Source organism: Armigeres subalbatus, chromosome 3, assembly GCF_024139115.2.
Source record: "Armigeres subalbatus isolate Guangzhou_Male chromosome 3, GZ_Asu_2, whole genome shotgun sequence".
NCBI classification, from domain to species: Eukaryota; Metazoa; Arthropoda; class Insecta; order Diptera; family Culicidae; genus Armigeres; species Armigeres subalbatus.
In genome coordinates, this window is record NC_085141.1 from 155,319,233 (window position 1) to 155,336,238 (window position 17,006).

General features: G+C 39.3%; 2 protein-coding genes across 2 annotated transcripts; one reads left to right on the plus strand and one right to left on the minus strand.

Moving 5' to 3' along the window:
- Positions 1-442: 442 nt before the first annotated feature.
- On the plus strand, positions 443-3,699 carry LOC134224789 (mitosis initiation protein fs(1)Ya). The gene is made up of 3 exons (XM_062704367.1): positions 443-595; positions 656-877; positions 1,586-3,699. The coding sequence occupies exons 1-3, from the start codon at positions 578-580 to the stop codon at positions 3,458-3,460; spliced, it is 2,115 nt and encodes a 704-aa protein (XP_062560351.1). The 5' UTR covers positions 443-577; the 3' UTR covers positions 3,461-3,699.
- Positions 3,700-7,232: 3,533 nt separating this feature from the next.
- LOC134224885 (regulator of chromosome condensation) lies at positions 7,233-14,435 on the minus strand. The gene is made up of 5 exons (XM_062704524.1): positions 14,232-14,435; positions 13,940-14,030; positions 13,497-13,873; positions 7,970-8,785; positions 7,233-7,901 (listed from the first exon to the last, which is right to left on the minus strand). Exons 2-5 carry the CDS (start codon positions 14,022-14,024, stop codon positions 7,635-7,637), a joined length of 1,545 nt encoding a protein of 514 aa, XP_062560508.1. The 5' UTR covers positions 14,025-14,030; positions 14,232-14,435; the 3' UTR covers positions 7,233-7,634.
- Between the last annotated feature and the right edge of the window lie 2,571 nt (positions 14,436-17,006).

A 17,006-nucleotide genomic window follows, 5' to 3' on the forward strand; every position in this document is an offset into this window, starting at 1 on the left:
TCAGCCTTTCGTGGAAGACCCGTTTGTCCGAAGTATATTTCAACTTTGTTCTATAAATTCAAAGAAAGAGAAACTCGGCTTGCCATGTCGAATAAGTTTCTTCCATTCATACTAAAACGGCATATATTTTTACCAACGGGAAAAATATTTAGAGAAAATTTTAAGAGTAATAACTTAATTCTTTTCAGTTGACGTAGAAGCATTTACGGACGTATTTTATGTGAAATTTGAGAAACTAGATAAAGCTCGCCGCGCGAAGAAATTTTTGGATGCCAAGAACTTCTACGGTGGAATCCTACACATATCATACGCACCAGAACGCGAAACAGCGGATGATTTGCGACAGAAGCTAGAACAACGAAAACGAGAAATAGAATACCGTTTGAATTTGAATCGATCGGGTCAAAAAAGACCAGTAACCCATCAATCGAGACAATCACACCTTGCACCGATGCCAGCTAAACGATCTGTGATTTGAATCCGAAAAATATCGGCATTGCTAAATTTTATTCTAACAGCTCATCCGTTAGATTTTTATTTGATTTTTATTGCATACAGTTTATCCACAAATTCGACCATGAAGATCCCCAAAGAGGTAATTCTAAAAGATTAAATTATCAATTGGAAATAAAACTATAACTTCTAAATTTTTCAGGTGCAGTGCCGGACATGTGGACAGGTGTTCTGTTGTGCGAAGTGTCGGCAGAAGCATGAGAACAATTCCCATCAAGAAATGCAAGCTATAAGACAGATTTGCTACATCTGTAACAACAGACCCTTCCCGCTGCGGACGGATACCAAGATAACGCCGAATAATTTGCTAATCCAGCATATCATGACCGAGCATCTGCCACTCCGCTGCAATCGATGTTCCAAGGTAGGATTGGTTGCTATTTCTTAAGTTGTAAAACTTTGTTCTCAGCTGTCCAACATTATCTTTCAATTCACTTGAAAAAAATAATTCTGCCAAATCGCACCAAACGCCATCGAAAAAATAACCATTTTTCCATAAGTTTACATATAGGTAGCAGATTCAACTAATCACAAATCGTATCGGATATCCCTCAGCCCTATAACTGAGGATATCCTATAACTAATGTGCGCATGAATATATATGAATTTATTTCCGTTTCACTTTTACGAACAAATTATCACAAGTCAGTCAATAAAAAGCCGCTTGATACGGTTTGGTTGAACCCCGACCATTTGTTGGTCAACGTTGCCCTATTACTGTTTCCAAATATAGTGAAGCGAAACTAAATAAAAACATTCAATGTAACGCTCTGCTCACGAAATATGAAATGGGTGATAACTCTGCGTTCCATCTGAAACGAACCTGCGCACTTTTCGACACTTGTGTGGAATCCATAAGGTTTTGCCCACTTCACTTTATTTTCACTAGGAAGTGGAATCCGTAATAAGGCCCTCTATCTGAAAAATGTTATTTCGTTACTTCTAACCATAGAGAGCATGTGGATCAAATCGTGATCGATTGATCTGATGATTCTTGTGAGATTGCATGGTTTTAAGAGTTTCAGCTTCTCCATAAACTTTAATACAATTGGATGGTTTTTATTCGTTTCAGGTATTCCTTACCGCATCGGATTTCAAGGCCATTGTACGATGCACACCGTTCGGTGACAGCAATACCAACACATCCAATCATGCTTGTAGTTTAGAACATAGTCCCAATATCCCCACCATTTTGGAAACCCCCGTAGAAAGAAATGCTGCAGTAGAGAACAAAGAGAACATAGAAGATAATGGAGGCTCATTTGATCAACTTTGCAGCAACCGTAAAAACAGGTTCCGACCTACGGCTGCGATAAAAGCTAAAGATCCTAGTAATGTATTGGACAAACCTAACATATCTAAGGAACTAATGGGAATTACTGATCCATATGAGCAAATCGAAAAACCAAATGAAGCACTTCTGACACCACTTTCTAAAATCAACCTGCGATGGAAACGTAAAAGTCAAAGCTTTGACACAAGTAATGGTTCTGGAAATATGTCCGCCCTTAATACATCTGAAGCAGTAGTATTTCCGATCCCTCACAGTGCGAGCAAAAAGTTGGCTCGCACGACATCGACACCAATGATGAATGGATTTGGTCCTAACGCAAAATGTTCCTATGAGTCGTATTCCAGTGTGCTTGGACAAATGTCCAGCATCCATCATAGTGCCAATGAGTCCTCCTATGCCAAAAATGACGATCATACGACAGCCTCACCGGCATCGTACGAATTTGAGAAAGTTCGGGCCATTATCAAGAGTCGCTCCAAAATCGCTGCCACTCCACTCCGTCAGGTCATGTCAAAAAGTATACAACGAGCGATTGCACAGCACGGCCACTACTCGAAAATGTTGGCGCCGGGTACTCAGCGTAAGATGAGTTTTAATTCCACGGGAAGTAGTGGCACAAACAGCACAGTCGGATCCCCATCCCGTAATGCCATAGATCTCCGAACAACGCCTGCATTGAAAAGAGCATCAAGTGAGATTTGTGTTGGATTTCGGAAAAGTATCAAAGTGGCTTCCTTACAAAAATCGCAAAGTGAAGATTGTGGTCTCAACCAGACTGAATCCCAGTATTATGACACACATCAAAATGAAACATCGCTCGAAACTGATGGCAGTATAACTCAAGAAAATTATGATAATCACAGAATCGACGAGCGAAGTATCATCGCAAACGATCTGGCAAATCTCAAGTCTTTCCCCAGCTACTACCAGGACACTCCAAAAATGGCTGGCGGAATACTCAAAAAGGTCATATCGTTCACAACCCCTGAAATGACTCGGATTGGCGAGCACCAACCTGATCCAGACGAAACTGCCGACGTTTGGGCAACACCCAGTTCTATACCACCGCGAAGTTTCAGTTGCTCGGCACTTCAAGAAACAGGTCTTAATTCGTTCGTTTCTGACAGCAACTGTGACGATGTATTTCAACCTCCGATGAGATCTAAATCATGCCAAAAACTAAGAATGGATCCACCAAATTCTATACCGAGTACCGGAAAACTTTGGAGCATTGTTTCAAATGTTATCAGATTGGCATCCCGAGCGGATGTTCGAGATGATTTGGGTTCCGATAACCCGGAATATTCCAGTGATCCCGATAATGGTGACAGTGGAGGTGGTTCTACCTTTCCCAAAAATTTGGTACGAAGGGCAAGTTCCTTTGCAGGATTTTTAAGAAATCGACTACCGGGAAGACCGCTGCAGACAAGTACCTCTCCCGAGTCAGACGAACTTCCATCGCCTAACCGGTCCGGAGGGTTAGGAAGTGCCACGAAGCGAAGACGTACTAACTCTGTGTATAGCAGACCGTACGAAAGTGTTGCGATGCGCCCCATTTCAAGTCCGTTGGCGAAAAGAAAACGCATTCAAGGAAGGCAACCTATTGAGCGGATGCGGAACAACAGCCGTGGAAGCAGTGGAAGTGATTATTAAATAACGGGAATAAGAGGCAATCCTAGGCGAGTAGCGAAATAGTTTTATGTCATTCATAAGTCAATGTAGATTCTAAGCCTATAGAGATAAAGCCAAGTTCTCACAATTTGTATTCTATCACGAAAGTAGTCCATGTAAGGCGTGGCGTGACATTCATTGATTTTTGTTGGTGCCATAATTTCTCATTACGTGGTGTAAATTAATTGAATAAAGTGCATGATTCTATTGGAAGAGTTTAATATGATGTTAGCGTTTTTTTATCTATAGATGAAGACCCTTTAATTGACCTTCAACACACATTTTATTAAGCCTCTAACTATTTAAAAATAATCTAAAATGAATGCTGAAAATGTCCTGCGCGCGTTTAGCCTTGAAGAATTGGCCAGACGTTCTTAAGCTACGTTGCTCAAATGGTCATTGATCACTGTTTTAGGCCCTGATCCAAATACCTAGTTTTATTAAATAGTCCCCTTTGATATCATCAATTATCACTCCAACACAACCCCGGGTCTATTCGCTGTTGGTCCTTGTGAGGTGTACATATATCAGACTGCGTATTATCACAGTCTTACCCCTTGTTTACATCAGTTGCTCTATAAAGTTGGTAGAGATGTAAAGCAAACAACGATCGTCACAATTTTTGATGGGGTTATTACGTTTGTCATGTGGGGTAGGGGTTATCACGCCTATCTAGAGAGTAGGAGGTTGAGGGTTCGAATCCCTCCAAGACACGTGGAATCTTTTTCGCAAATTTCATATTAATTTGTCTATTTCGAAACATGTGCTGTGCATATACATAGCCAAGATATTTAATAAAAATACGAGAAACGGCAAATAAGCAGAAAGAAGATAATCGAAAAAAAATCCATGGAAAGCATTCGAAGAAGCCGTGCGGTAAGATGAGCGGCTATTAAGTAAGACCATGCTGAGGGTAGCTGTGTTCGATTCCCGGTGCCAATCTAGACAATTTTTGGATAGGAAATTGTCTCGACTTCCCTGGGCATAAAAGTATCATCGTTTTAGCCTCATGATATACAAATGCAGAAATGGTAACTTGGCTTAGAAAACTGACAGTACAATATACATGTTATTATAACAGTGCATGCATTTTGCCGCTGTTAAATGACACATTTTTCATTTTAATAGTTAGTTTGTACTGAAAACAGTGAAAAAGACTAAAATGGCGTGTTTTTAGCACAAATGACAAGTGACGGTCTATCCGAAAAACTTTTTTTTGTAATTTTTTGCATTCGGTGACAACTGATTACACATGGATCCAATAACACAGGGGAACAAAATTTAACCTTTTGCGGATCCTCAGAATGAAATTATGTGTCTCCAGTAAATTTCGGCTTGCTGAATCCGAATCTGCCTTCAGATATGCTCTAACACGTCCAAATTTTGAGATGAATACCGCAAATTAAGAGTAACTAGCATTTTTTCAAGGGCTGCTATTTAGTATATAAATGAAATTTCAAATCAATCAATACCCGAAACGATATAGGCACATCTGACCTTACGATTTATTATCAGATATGCGCGTCGTAATTGTATTTGACTTGGTTTTTCTTGAATTTAAATTCAGTGAATTCAGTAAGATTCATTACGAAAAAATTACAACAGCGCATTACTGCGATCGAAACAGAAAAAAATACCATTGACCAATTGGAATGTGGCAATGTGGCTTATTACGATACTTTTTTCGCTTCAATAAACGTTTTGGATGGGTGCCCCTTACTGCCCCAAATGGTGGCTCATATTGCCCCGTATAGTCGGGAACACACATTGAAATCAATACATTTTCAAAAGTGCATTCCAACAATTTCCAAACGCATTTATCGTCATTCATCGATGTAATATGAAAGGTAACATTCTCTAGTATAAGTCAACTACATTTAAATGATGTTTTTTGAGCTTTTCAGCGCTTTTCGGCACGATTTCCTTAGGTGTCCCATATTGCCCCGATTACCCCTACATAGCCATAGAAAAGTACAAGGATTTTTTCTTTTGTTTTTAGACAAAAATTCTTCATTATTTATTATTTTGTCTTGCGTGAATGGAATTAGGTCGCTGGTTGGAATAAAGGCAAAGCACGGTAAATAGTCATGAAAATGAACTCTAACATACGACCTGTTTTCGGTATGTTGGGTGGCTTGTTGGAGAAGCTTTTATGGAACGTACACACGGTCAAGCCGTTTGACCAACATTGACTCCACCTCTCGTTTATTCAAACATCCATAAAGTTTTACCAACAGCGACACGAACAATCAATTTATTCGACCAACAATATCACACACGAACGACCGAAGCACCAACTCGAGCACCAACCATCAAAAAATATATGGGGGTTTGTGCAACTTCACTACAAATGCTCAAACATGTTCGGCGAACCTTGACTCCACCCCCGACAACTCAAACCAAAATCAAACCGTTTTAATTTTTTCCAACCGAGCCGCCAACTGTCAAATGGTTGTTCGAACAACTTCACACACGCTCAAACAAAGCAGCAACCGAAGCGTTTTCTTGGGGGCGGAGTCAATCACCCATATTCTTGTTTACGGACGAATGATACTTTCGAACGAATACGATTCGTTCGAACCGTTTCTCCATTTGATTTTGTTGGCGTAAACGAGCGCGTTCGAAAGCGCGTTCGTACTAGCAACCCTATAACCAGAGAGCGGCGGAGTGAAAAACTGTCGAAATGGCAACGTATGAAAAGGTGTGATATCGTGGAAATAATACTGGCATCACTTGAACTTTTTGCTTGCCTCTTATGGGTGAAAAAAGTAAACAAGTCGATTTGGAACCGCTTTTGACGGTTCGATTGGAAACAAGATGGCGTCTTTGCCGATCTCTTACTCTAGTATTTCTAGTTCGTACGTAAACAAGAACATGGGTGAATGTTCGTCAAACTGCTTGACTGGTGTGTACGTTGCATTACGTCCAAAAGAGAGGTTCTTTTTGTTTACTTTCTCTTTTGGTTATTACAAAGCCATACTAGCATTTACAACGACATTTTCAGCTACCTGTTGATCGTTTGCGTGGGAGTGTCCTTTGATTCGACAAATCGACGTTTGAATCTTTGTTTACAAAAGTAGATAAGTCGTTTTGAAAATTTGGCATTGAATCGTCAGATGGATGTCACACTGTCACTAAAATGCTGTCATCAGAGAAATAGTAAAATCACGAAAATTTACCACGGCAAGGTATAGCCAACGAAATTCAAAATAATTTAAAAAATTACGAGCTGTTTTTTTTTTTTGAAAATGGTTTATTGTTTATTGCCTGAGATTAAAAATTCAATAAATATAAAAAAATAGTACCTTTTCCGGGATCAATTCGAGAAAAACATTTATCATCATGAACAATCAAATACATAAATGTATACAATGTAGATAATCAAAAGTCTAATCCGGTGCTCCAAAATATTTTCATATGCATATAATTTGAAATTTTTAAAATTATTTAAAAAATTGCATCCCATATCTCGATGTGGAATTTTTTTCGTGATATTACTTTTTCTTTTTTGACCTTTTAGTGTATGAACCATAAATCAAACTAAAAGAATCATATAATATAGATTAACGCAAAATGAACTCCCCAAAGAAATTATGACGTTTGAGCGGGTCGTAAATGAACGCAAAATGAACTTTTGTTCGACTGAATACCCCGCTCAAGTGTCCAAATCCATTAGGTGAGTGAATTTGATGAATTCCTGCACAGGTCTATAGAAAAGAATGGCAAAATTTCTCTACTGATATACACACAAAGATTGTTTTATAAGATTTTATTTCAACTTTTTAAAGAGTGATGATTTTAATAAATTATGTTCATTTTTATTCAACGTAATAGAATGTACGTCATTTTATTTATTCTCCCTTATCAGATTGTCCCTCTCTAATCTGCGTTTTTTGAAAGATATGAATGCGTGAATTAAATAGAAACAGAAACATTAGCATGTAGAAATGGAAATGAAACAACAGAAAGATAAGAAAACTAATACAGAACAAACATCGTCGAGTTAGACGTTACCATAGGATAAAACAATGATTGTTTTCTAAACTAAACACTTAGTTTCTAACATACCTAATTGTTTCTAATTAAGCCTAGAAAATCGCTAGTACTGAACAGGTCTAACTAGTCCCGAAGATTCGTGTCCGATTCCTCGGTGCGTTCACAGTTTCCGTTTGCGTCCCCGGCCGGCTGGCTTTTTCGCGAGCTCTGCTGCTGCTTCAGTCTCACTAGTTTCGGCTTGTGGCTTTTCCTTCTCGTTGACTTCCTGTGCCTTTGCGCTACCGTTTGTCTCATCCTTGACAACTGAACCTGAAGCACCATTCGTTTTAGGTTTGTCCTCCTCATCAGGCGCAAATTTGTCAGTGCTTTGGGCTTCCTTGGAGTTTTTAGTTGCGTTTGCACTAGGCTTAGCATTGGATACTGGATCCTGTAATAAACAATTGTACGAAAGAAATTATAAATGACAAATCGTGTGGATGCTGCGAGCAGACTTACCTTTGAGGGTTTCTCTTCAACCAAGAACAAGCTGTGCTGTCCACCGCTTGAGACCCCAATAATCCGCTTGCCTTGAACTTGTTTACTGTTAATGAGTACCGGAGTAGTTTCATCCTCCTCCTCACCGGTCCCAAGCTGTTGATTCGAGCCCATTCCCCATGCGTAAACTTCTCCTTTATCTGTTACGGCGAAGGACACGCTTTCTCCACAGCATATGTCAACCACATTCTTATCTGCTAAGGCATTCACTGGCGTCACGGTTTTTGCGTCTTCCTTTAAATCGCCCAAGCCTAGGCGGCCGTATTCTTTACGGCCAATGACGTGTACTTTGTTGTCGGTTTTCAAAACTAGCGTGTGATGCTGCCCTCCGGCGATGATTTTCACATCAGTGAAGCTTGTCTGCTCCGGTACGAATACCGGTTTTACAACATTTTCACTGGGATTCGGAATACCCAACTGGCAGTAGTTGTTCAAACCGAAAGCAAAAATCTTGGCTGTATTGCGATCCCGGAAGAATGTACAATAGTTAGATGCCCAAATAGCATCCGCTAAGACTTTCTTGCCTTTTAATGTAACAATGCCTGGCTGAAGAAGATCGGTTTTACCACGTCGAGATTCCCCGGATGCGGCACGAGTAGAAACACGCCCTAGTTGGCCTTGCTCGGCGCAACCAACTGTGTACACGTGACCGTTTTCACTCAGGATAACCAAATGGTCTCCGCCGGATGCGATGTCAACTGCTTTGAGGCCGGGAACCACCTCGACCGGAAGACGCTTGTTTCCCTCCAAGGTTAGGCCCATGTTTCCGTGCGAGTCCTGTTGGGAAACGGCAAGCAAAGTAAGGCACACACATATTAGTTAACGTTCCCCGAAATGGTCCCTTCGGCCCACGTTATGCAGGAGAGATAATGGCGAATCCTCCGACGCAAAAACCTAGATTAATCCACCTAACGTTGATGGTGCCTTGTAAAGAGCATTGAAGGCGCCGTGAGACGTAAGTTGATTCACTTTGTGGAATTTTTCTTATTTTTGTATTGTCTATTTGGAACAAAGTTAGTACGCTTTTTATACCGAAGTTGGATTTTTCTCCAGATACAGGCAACAACTTCGGAAGTAGTGCGCTGGATTCGCCTAAAGATGCGCCAAACAACGCATCAATTAGTTTTACAGAAGAAAGTTCGGTTCGAGAGTCCCGACTTCCGAATTATAATTTGGTGCTACGCCGACAATATTTAGGGTGCTTAAGGTGTCTGGTTTCGATTGAATTTAGGAAATGTCATGAAAATTATTGTTGAAGATTGTGGAAGCGTTTTTAAGGGTCTTTCTCAATTAGCAAATAACCCGGTCATAAGAATGCAATACCAAGCAATTCCAATTTTTTTTGTTGGGATTTTAACCACTGCGACCATTAAGTTGATCTATTGTGGTACATTTCCAATAAGACATCGATGCAAAATGATTCGATATCTGTCAAAAGTAATCTTGGTCTGTGAGCATGGTTCTTCGATAATTGTTGTAATGTCACTTTTAAATTTAATTTCAGTTTAATTCTCCAAATGAGACAGACCCTAAAAATCCGGTTTTATTATCAAAATAATTAAATGCGTGATACATTGTAATGACTAAGTTATGCTTTAATATTTTTGTGAATCTGTGTTTTTTTTTTGGAAAAGTGTTTCCAGACACGAAAAATATGAAGTTAAAAATCCATTCCAAGTCGAATTGTCCCATAACAAACAGTAACCGCAAGTCAGTCCCATTAATAAAAACATTGAAAATAGCATAAAATAAATTCCAATAAGCCATTATAACCTGAGAATTATAACTTGTTTGCTTAGTTATATTTCTTCAGAAACGTCAATGGTTAATAATATAAAGGTTAAAAAATGATTTTTGATTGCTTTTTTGAAGCTTTTCTGTAGGTTTACTGTTCGGGCAAATTCGTCCAGTATGATTTACTTCGTTATTGACGAGTAGCAAAATAACTTTCAGCAAAGAAGCTTTCCTCTCCCATTAAGGACAGCCTTGTTTTAGCTAGAAATACTAGAATAAAGAGATCGGCAAAGACGCCATCTTGTTTCCAATAGAACCGTCAAAAGCGGTTCCAAATCGACTTGTTTACTTTTTTCACCCATAAGAGTCAAGCAAAAAGTTCAAGTGATGCCAGTATTATTTCCACGATACCACACCTTTTCATACGTTGCCATTTCGACAGTTGTTCACTCCGCTGGTCTCTCGTTATAGGGTTGCTAGTTTTAGCGTGTCCTTCAGAAGAAATTAGAGCCTAATTAGAGCCGCTATCGAAATTGGATTTTTCTCACAATCCATACGTTAAACCTAATTTCGGAAGTGGTGCGCTGTATAGCACATCACCAAATGCAAACAGCGCACCACTTCCGAAGTTAGGTTTAACGTATGAATTGTGAGAAAAATCCAACGTCGTCAGCGGGTATAATTAGGTTTTGCACTGAATTGATAATACCTGCCCTCAGGAGCAAAGGTTTCGTTATAAGGGACCATCCATAAAGTACGTCATGTTTATAGGGGGAGGGGGCTCCGAGCAGCGTGACGATTCATACAAAAATTATAGAGGCTTAATACAAAAAATGTGACGAATGGGGGAGGGGAGGGGGGTTGGAAAATCGCCGATTTTTGCGTGACGTAATTTGGGAAGTTCCATTAATTACGTAACGCAAAAATTGGCAATTTTCAACCCTTCTCCCCCCTGTCACACTTTTTGTATGAAGCATCTGAATTTTGTATATGGATTTTCACACTTTGGACAACCCCCTCCCCCTTCTAAGCGTTACAAAATTTCTGGATGATGCCTCTGTGGATCTTCCCGAAGTCAGTAAACGCTGCGAGAACACGATACCAAGACTAACGTTGCTACGAACGAACGATGCAACGAAAGAATTGTTTTCACAATGTGACTAACTTGCGGTTACAATGTGACTAACTTACGGTTACAGTCACAATGTGACTAACTTACGGTTACTGTAATACTCCTCGAAAAAAGTCCCTATGCAAAATTTCAGCTCAAACGTTAAGTGTTTGACCAAAGCGGTCAAAGTTTGACTATTTTGAAACACGAAAATTTCCCAAGGGGTACAACAGGAAAAGTTCAAAATCGATTTAAGTTTAAATTTTAAGTTCCAAAAATTTAAGTCTCAAAAAGTCGTTTTTTTTTAGAGAGCACCAGATCTCGACGTTCATGCATTTCTAAGACATTTGACGTCAAAAAAAATCGATTTTGTTTTTTTCCTGTGCAGTTGCTCGAATATTCCGCAAGTATAAATGACATTTTTGTTCCATACAGATCAGTTGTCAGAAAGACCTGTGACCTGTGATTTCATGGATGGGATATAAAATGGAATTTCTCTTAAACATGATACCAACCTGAACTGCAAATCACTGTTTTTCGATGCATCTGCACACATATTATCATATAAACTTAAAAAAAGGAGGGCGTAGCACCGCCAACAAACGTTGGCCGATTTGGCTGAAATGTTGTCCAGAGCATACGGGCACCAAATAAAACCAAATCAGGTTTATCAGGCTCATCTAAAAAACAATTTTTTGCCGTGCTAATTTCAGCCACCCTTCTGTCACAGGAATCCCAACAACAAACATGAGACAAATGATGACAGCACAGACAAACACTCGTCAAATTTCCATCGTTCACTGTATAGAAGAATCCACATAAAGGTTACTTCAAGAAAATTCCGGGAATAAGACGAATCAGAAGCACACATTTGCTAAAACTTACTTTTTAAAGCATTCGTTTAGGGTCCTTTCACAAATTACGTAACGCTGTAGAGGGAGGGTGTGGGTCGGCCGAGCGATACGATCCATACTAAAAAATTAAACCTTCCTTGCAAAAAGTGTTATCGTTAAAAATCGACAGATACACAAAAAAGCCTAAAGGGGGTGGGTGAGTTAAGGCGGGATCTGTAGATCTCAAAAGGGTGTGGACTTCATATTTGAACCGCCCCTTGGGAAATGAATTGAAAAATTGAAATTTTATTTCCATTCCCCATTTTATCACCCCAAAATTCACCAGGAGGGAGGGGGGGTGATAAAATTAGGATACTAGGATTCAAATAGAATCCAAAAATGATTGCTTAAAACTTTATTGTACGAAAAAGGCAAAAAGTAATACAATCTTTATCTCGCGCTTAGCGCGTAACTGTATTGATCATTTTCTATTCGATTTTGTTTTTAGTACCCACCCTGCTGTTTGTTGAACCGTTGTTAAATTTAATAAGGCACTTGTTTTTGAATTCTCCTAGCACTTGATTGAGGGAAGCCATATTAATTTTTTTATACTTAGTTCTTGCGAGGCCTAAATTTATGAGTTCATTCAAAAACTTTGCTTGTGAATGTGTTAATTTTGTATCACATAAAAGTTTTTAATATTTAGCAGTGTAGCATTACGATTAGCAACTTTCCGTCTTTGCAGACTGAAGGACGAAGCTAGTATTAGACTAGTCTGAATTGAGTTCTACGAGGCATTGTTGACTCATAGCTCGCAGATTTCACTAAAAATGCGAGCAATTCGCTTTCTCAATTATCTGTTCCAAACCACGACAATAAATGACGGGTCAGTTTAATGTACAATAATTTAGTACTTGAGCTCGTGATTTACTGACATATGGTCGTGCTAAACTTTTCTGTGACAAAGCCATACAGAAAAGTTAAGACACCCTGGAAACAGCTAAATGTACACACTGTACTTTTTCTGGTAACGAAACCTTTCTTTCAAGAAAGCGCCTTGCTGAGGCATTCTCATCAAAAAGCGTGTATTGTGTATCAAAAGATACCACAGCCAAATAATGAGACAGCTTTATCTCAGACCTTCCCGAAGCAAAATGTTGAGTAACATGTACTCGTTTGGGTGCTCCAAGTGCGAGATTAATACTAGCTTTGAATGACCGATTTCTGACAAAGCCAGAAACAGGAAAGTTTGTCTTGAGTCGTTAGGCTACAGTGCTAAATTTTCAAATTAAAACCTTACTTAAGCTTTAATTTTATACAAAAACACAGATATTTCAGACACTAAATAACATCCAAAAACTTTGTGATCACTGAATGTCAAGTTTTTTTCTTTGAGTAATAGAAAAATAAATACATATAGAGGAACGAGAACGGCAAAGATATATACCATTTTGAGTGTGTGAGTAGCGATCAAATTATCCCTTCATACAGGTAGACATCTGTTCAGGTAACACCAAACCGCGTCCCTTTTAAACTATAAAAACATCCGCCATTTAGAAAGTTCACCAGACAAGGAAATGATCTACCTGTATAATTGATTCCCAATTTACTGAATTCAACTGCTGGATTGAAATAAAAATGGCAAAACGTAACAATAATTTCAGACAGCTCGGCGAATTATTGACGCCTCCCGAGCTTTTTTTTCTGACACTCATACTTTGAGAAACACTGACCTAAAGCAATGATTTGGAGGGAAAACAATCTTACAGCTGTTGGATGCCTACCGATCCGCAAAAAAACTGTGCCTTACCCGAAATGATCCCCAAGCGTAGACCCGTCCGCCGTTGAGCAGGCAGGCGGAATGTGAATCGCCGGCCGAAATCTTCAAGCACGGTGCAGGCAGCTGGATCTTTCGCGGCTCAGCTTCCGAGCCCTCTTCGTCCGCTGTGGCCCGTCCTAATGCACCTTCATCGTTACATCCGAATGAGTATACCTCTCCCTTCCGATTCAGGCATAGATTGTGCATTCCACCGGCCGATATCTGGACAACGTCTTTCAAGCTGTCAACCAGTGCGGGTCTTGTCTTTTCCATCACATCAGGACCGAGGCCCAGCTGGCCCACATCACCCTGGCCACACGCAAGAACATTTCCACATGGCTTTGGGAGTTCGGGAAGCGGAAGTTCGACTGTTAATCATTGGTAAAATTGTCATCCTAAATTATCGATAAAAAAAGCTTATAAGTAGAACTTACATTTTGTAGTGTTGGTTCGAGCGACTTTGGCTGCTGGTGCGTCTCCATTGCTGGGATTTTCACGCTTTGGTTTTCCACGACCCATTTTGTCCTGCAAGTAAACACAAATAATCTCCAATGTATTATCCATATAATATATATACAGACTTCCTTGACTTAATGTACAGTGTAAACTAAAAAGTTGTCATACCCAATAAAAATTACAATTACAATAATTGAGGTTAAACACCCAATGAAAATTCTTTATATTTCACCACGTTGCAATCATTGCACCATTATGGTACTTACCTACCTAACTTGTAGCAATCTGTTTTTATTTTCACTGAACAGTACAAATCTCACAAATTGTTAAACAGCTTTGAATCTTTTTTAAAGTTTCGATGTCATTTCTACCAATAGAACTAAAAACAAGCAAAATTGATCATCGAGTGGAGCTAGTCACCATGATGGAATGCATCTGGCTAGTGGCGGCCATGAATAAAAATTTCAACGCCGGTTCCTCTCTATCTCTACTTTCTTTTTTATATACCTCTTTTTCTTCATTATTGTTACATACGTTACTGTTACATACGTTACATATATGTTTTTCATCCGTAAGGTTGCCGCACGCTAACCTAAACCGACTCATCAGAATTATTTCAAAGTGACCCACACGGTTTTTCGCAAAAACCCACTAATGGGTGAAAAAACACCCATTTTCAAATAGCTATCTGTCATAAAATGGGGCAATTTCTCAATCAAGCAATGGGTGAAAAATACCCATTTTCCAAATATATTTGGTATTCAAAAGGTGCCATAGATAGTGGAAATAGACGAGCGAAGATAAATCCTCTGTCTCCAAACGAACTATCCACACGAAAAAAAAATTTCATAATGAATGTACAGTATACCCCCGCTGATCCGACAAATGTATGGCCGGACTATCGGGGTTTCTCTCGTTAATCCGACTGTCAAATCCATACAAACGAACCAAAACAAAATCACAGCACAAATTTGAAAACTGACAGCATAATGTGTTTAAATGGATGTTGATACTTTTTAATCCGGAAAATTCCGAATTAGTGAGATCCGAACTAACGAGTCGTCGGACTAGCGAGGTCCGGATAAGCGGGGGGATACTGTATTTTGCAAAACACATATATTTTTGCCATTGTGGTTTCTGTATGGAATATATATCTAAATGTAATGAAAAATATGCGGCACTGCATAAGATAATCATAACACAAAACTTATACATTTCATGTCAAATGCTCATATGCATGATTAGACATTTTTAATAATCAGTATAAGATTAATGAATGTTTTTCATTAGTTATTCAACAAGAAAATGATTAAGGTAGCCTCACACCTCGGGAATTTGATCCGCGGATTTTTTCCCCATGCATTTTTACATATGCGATGTTTTCGGGATTTGGGCACGGAAAATCAAAATCCCGGCCCCATTTAAAATGCACGGGGACCAAAATCCGGCGGAAAATTTTCCCGAGGTGTAAGGTAGCCTTTAGGTCCTTTAATGTTTTAATCAAAAAATAAAAAATCTTAAAAATCAATTTAAAAATCAAAACAAGTATGTTTTTGTATATTTTATCGTTTGACATAATTAAAAAAACACACACAATACATGCCATTCCGCTTGAAACTTGGTAATAAAATGGTTGATAAAATGGTCTTGAAGCTTGGTCGATTTATCTTCACACGTGCTGCTCCGCATGATGGGCCTTCCAAAGACAAGGATGACCTGCGTTCGGTGTACAGATAGTAATTCTCAGGTGGTGGTCGTGGCGGTATCGAATCGTCTGTCAGTAGTTTGAACCACTATCTGATGGGAGCTTCTTCCGGGTCGCAATTATTGTTCTCTTTCTGGCTTTGCGGTTATTCTACCGGATCGGGTCCAGCTAAACACCTACGATGTTATGCTCCGTCAGTTGTTTCCGGGTCTAATCGAGGTTTACGTGTCCCGGCATGACAACGCTTGGCCGTGTTGTTGATGACCCGGCGACACCTCCACCTCCTCCGGTCTGATTGCAATCGGAATCGCCGCCCGAAAAATAGAGCAGATTGGCTCTGGATTACTGAAAAAAAACACAATTGGTTTGAATAAATATAATGTTGCGCCTAAATAGGATATTACCTGTTGCTTGTTTTAACGAGGAACCGGATCAGAACAACAAAACGTGAACAATTTTTCCACAACAGTTTGGCTTGAGGATGAATATATCCGACGGCGCCGCGGCTGCTTTTCTATTGTGATATGCTAATCAAAAGTATAAGTTTCGCCTAATACATTTTTGCCATTAGGCGAAACTTATACTTTTCATTCAAAACGATAATAATCGATATGCACACTCTAGATGAAAACGATTCAGCTTTATTATGACAATCATATAATGGAAAATGAAAAACATAATATGCTGTTTAATAGATAATATAAATCAAATTGAATAAATAAAATAATTGAATTTTTTTACGTGCAGAGCATTATAAACATATAAACCATGAAGCTATATATACTTGTAAAAAATACAGCCCTAAAAGCTGACTTAAAGTGGAAAAGGGCACTTATAAGACCTGTTGAAAAACGAAGCAATCGTGAGTCCTATCGAGTACGACCCAGACAACGTTTACGTAGAGTACCTTGGACCTTAGCAACAAGAGTTGTTATAAAATTTTCTCATTCCTAATCGAACCTCCATTCAGTTAAAACCTGTTCACATTAAACGTTATTGTTCCTGTTAAATCCTGCGTTGTTTCTCGTCTCCAAAGCTCTGAACATCAACAGGTTATGGGTGACCAACGTAAAGAAGCTGCGGTGCACGGAATTCAACAGTTTTCCGGAAAAGGCTACGACGTCTGGCAATTTCGTGTACAAACTTATTTGGAGTCGGTGAACGTGTGGGACGCTATCGTGAAAAATGTACCGACAGCGGCTGGATGAAGCAGAAAAGTTCCACCAAATGGATATGAAGGCCAAGGCGATATTGGTAGGGTTTGCATCGGATGAGTATCTAGGCTGCGTTCGGGACAAAGGCACGGCTAAAGCAATGTGGAAAAGTCTCGAGGATACTTT

Excerpts from the sequence above, each read along its gene's own strand:
- LOC134224789 (XM_062704367.1), top strand. Across the intron at positions 878-1,585 it reads GCTGCAATCGATGTTCCAAG|GTATTCCTTACCGCATCGGA; the intron begins GTAGGATTGGTT and ends TATTCGTTTCAG.
- LOC134224885 (XM_062704524.1), bottom strand. The coding sequence starts at position 14,024 with ATGGGTCGTGGAAAACCAAAGCGTGAAAATCCCAGCAATGGAGACGCA. Across the intron at positions 13,874-13,939 it reads TCGAACCAACACTACAAAAT|TCGAACTTCCGCTTCCCGAA; the intron begins GTAAGTTCTACT and ends AATGATTAACAG. Across the intron at positions 8,786-13,496 it reads ACGCTTGGGGATCATTTCGG|GACTCGCACGGAAACATGGG; the intron begins GTAAGGCACAGT and ends GTTTCCCAACAG.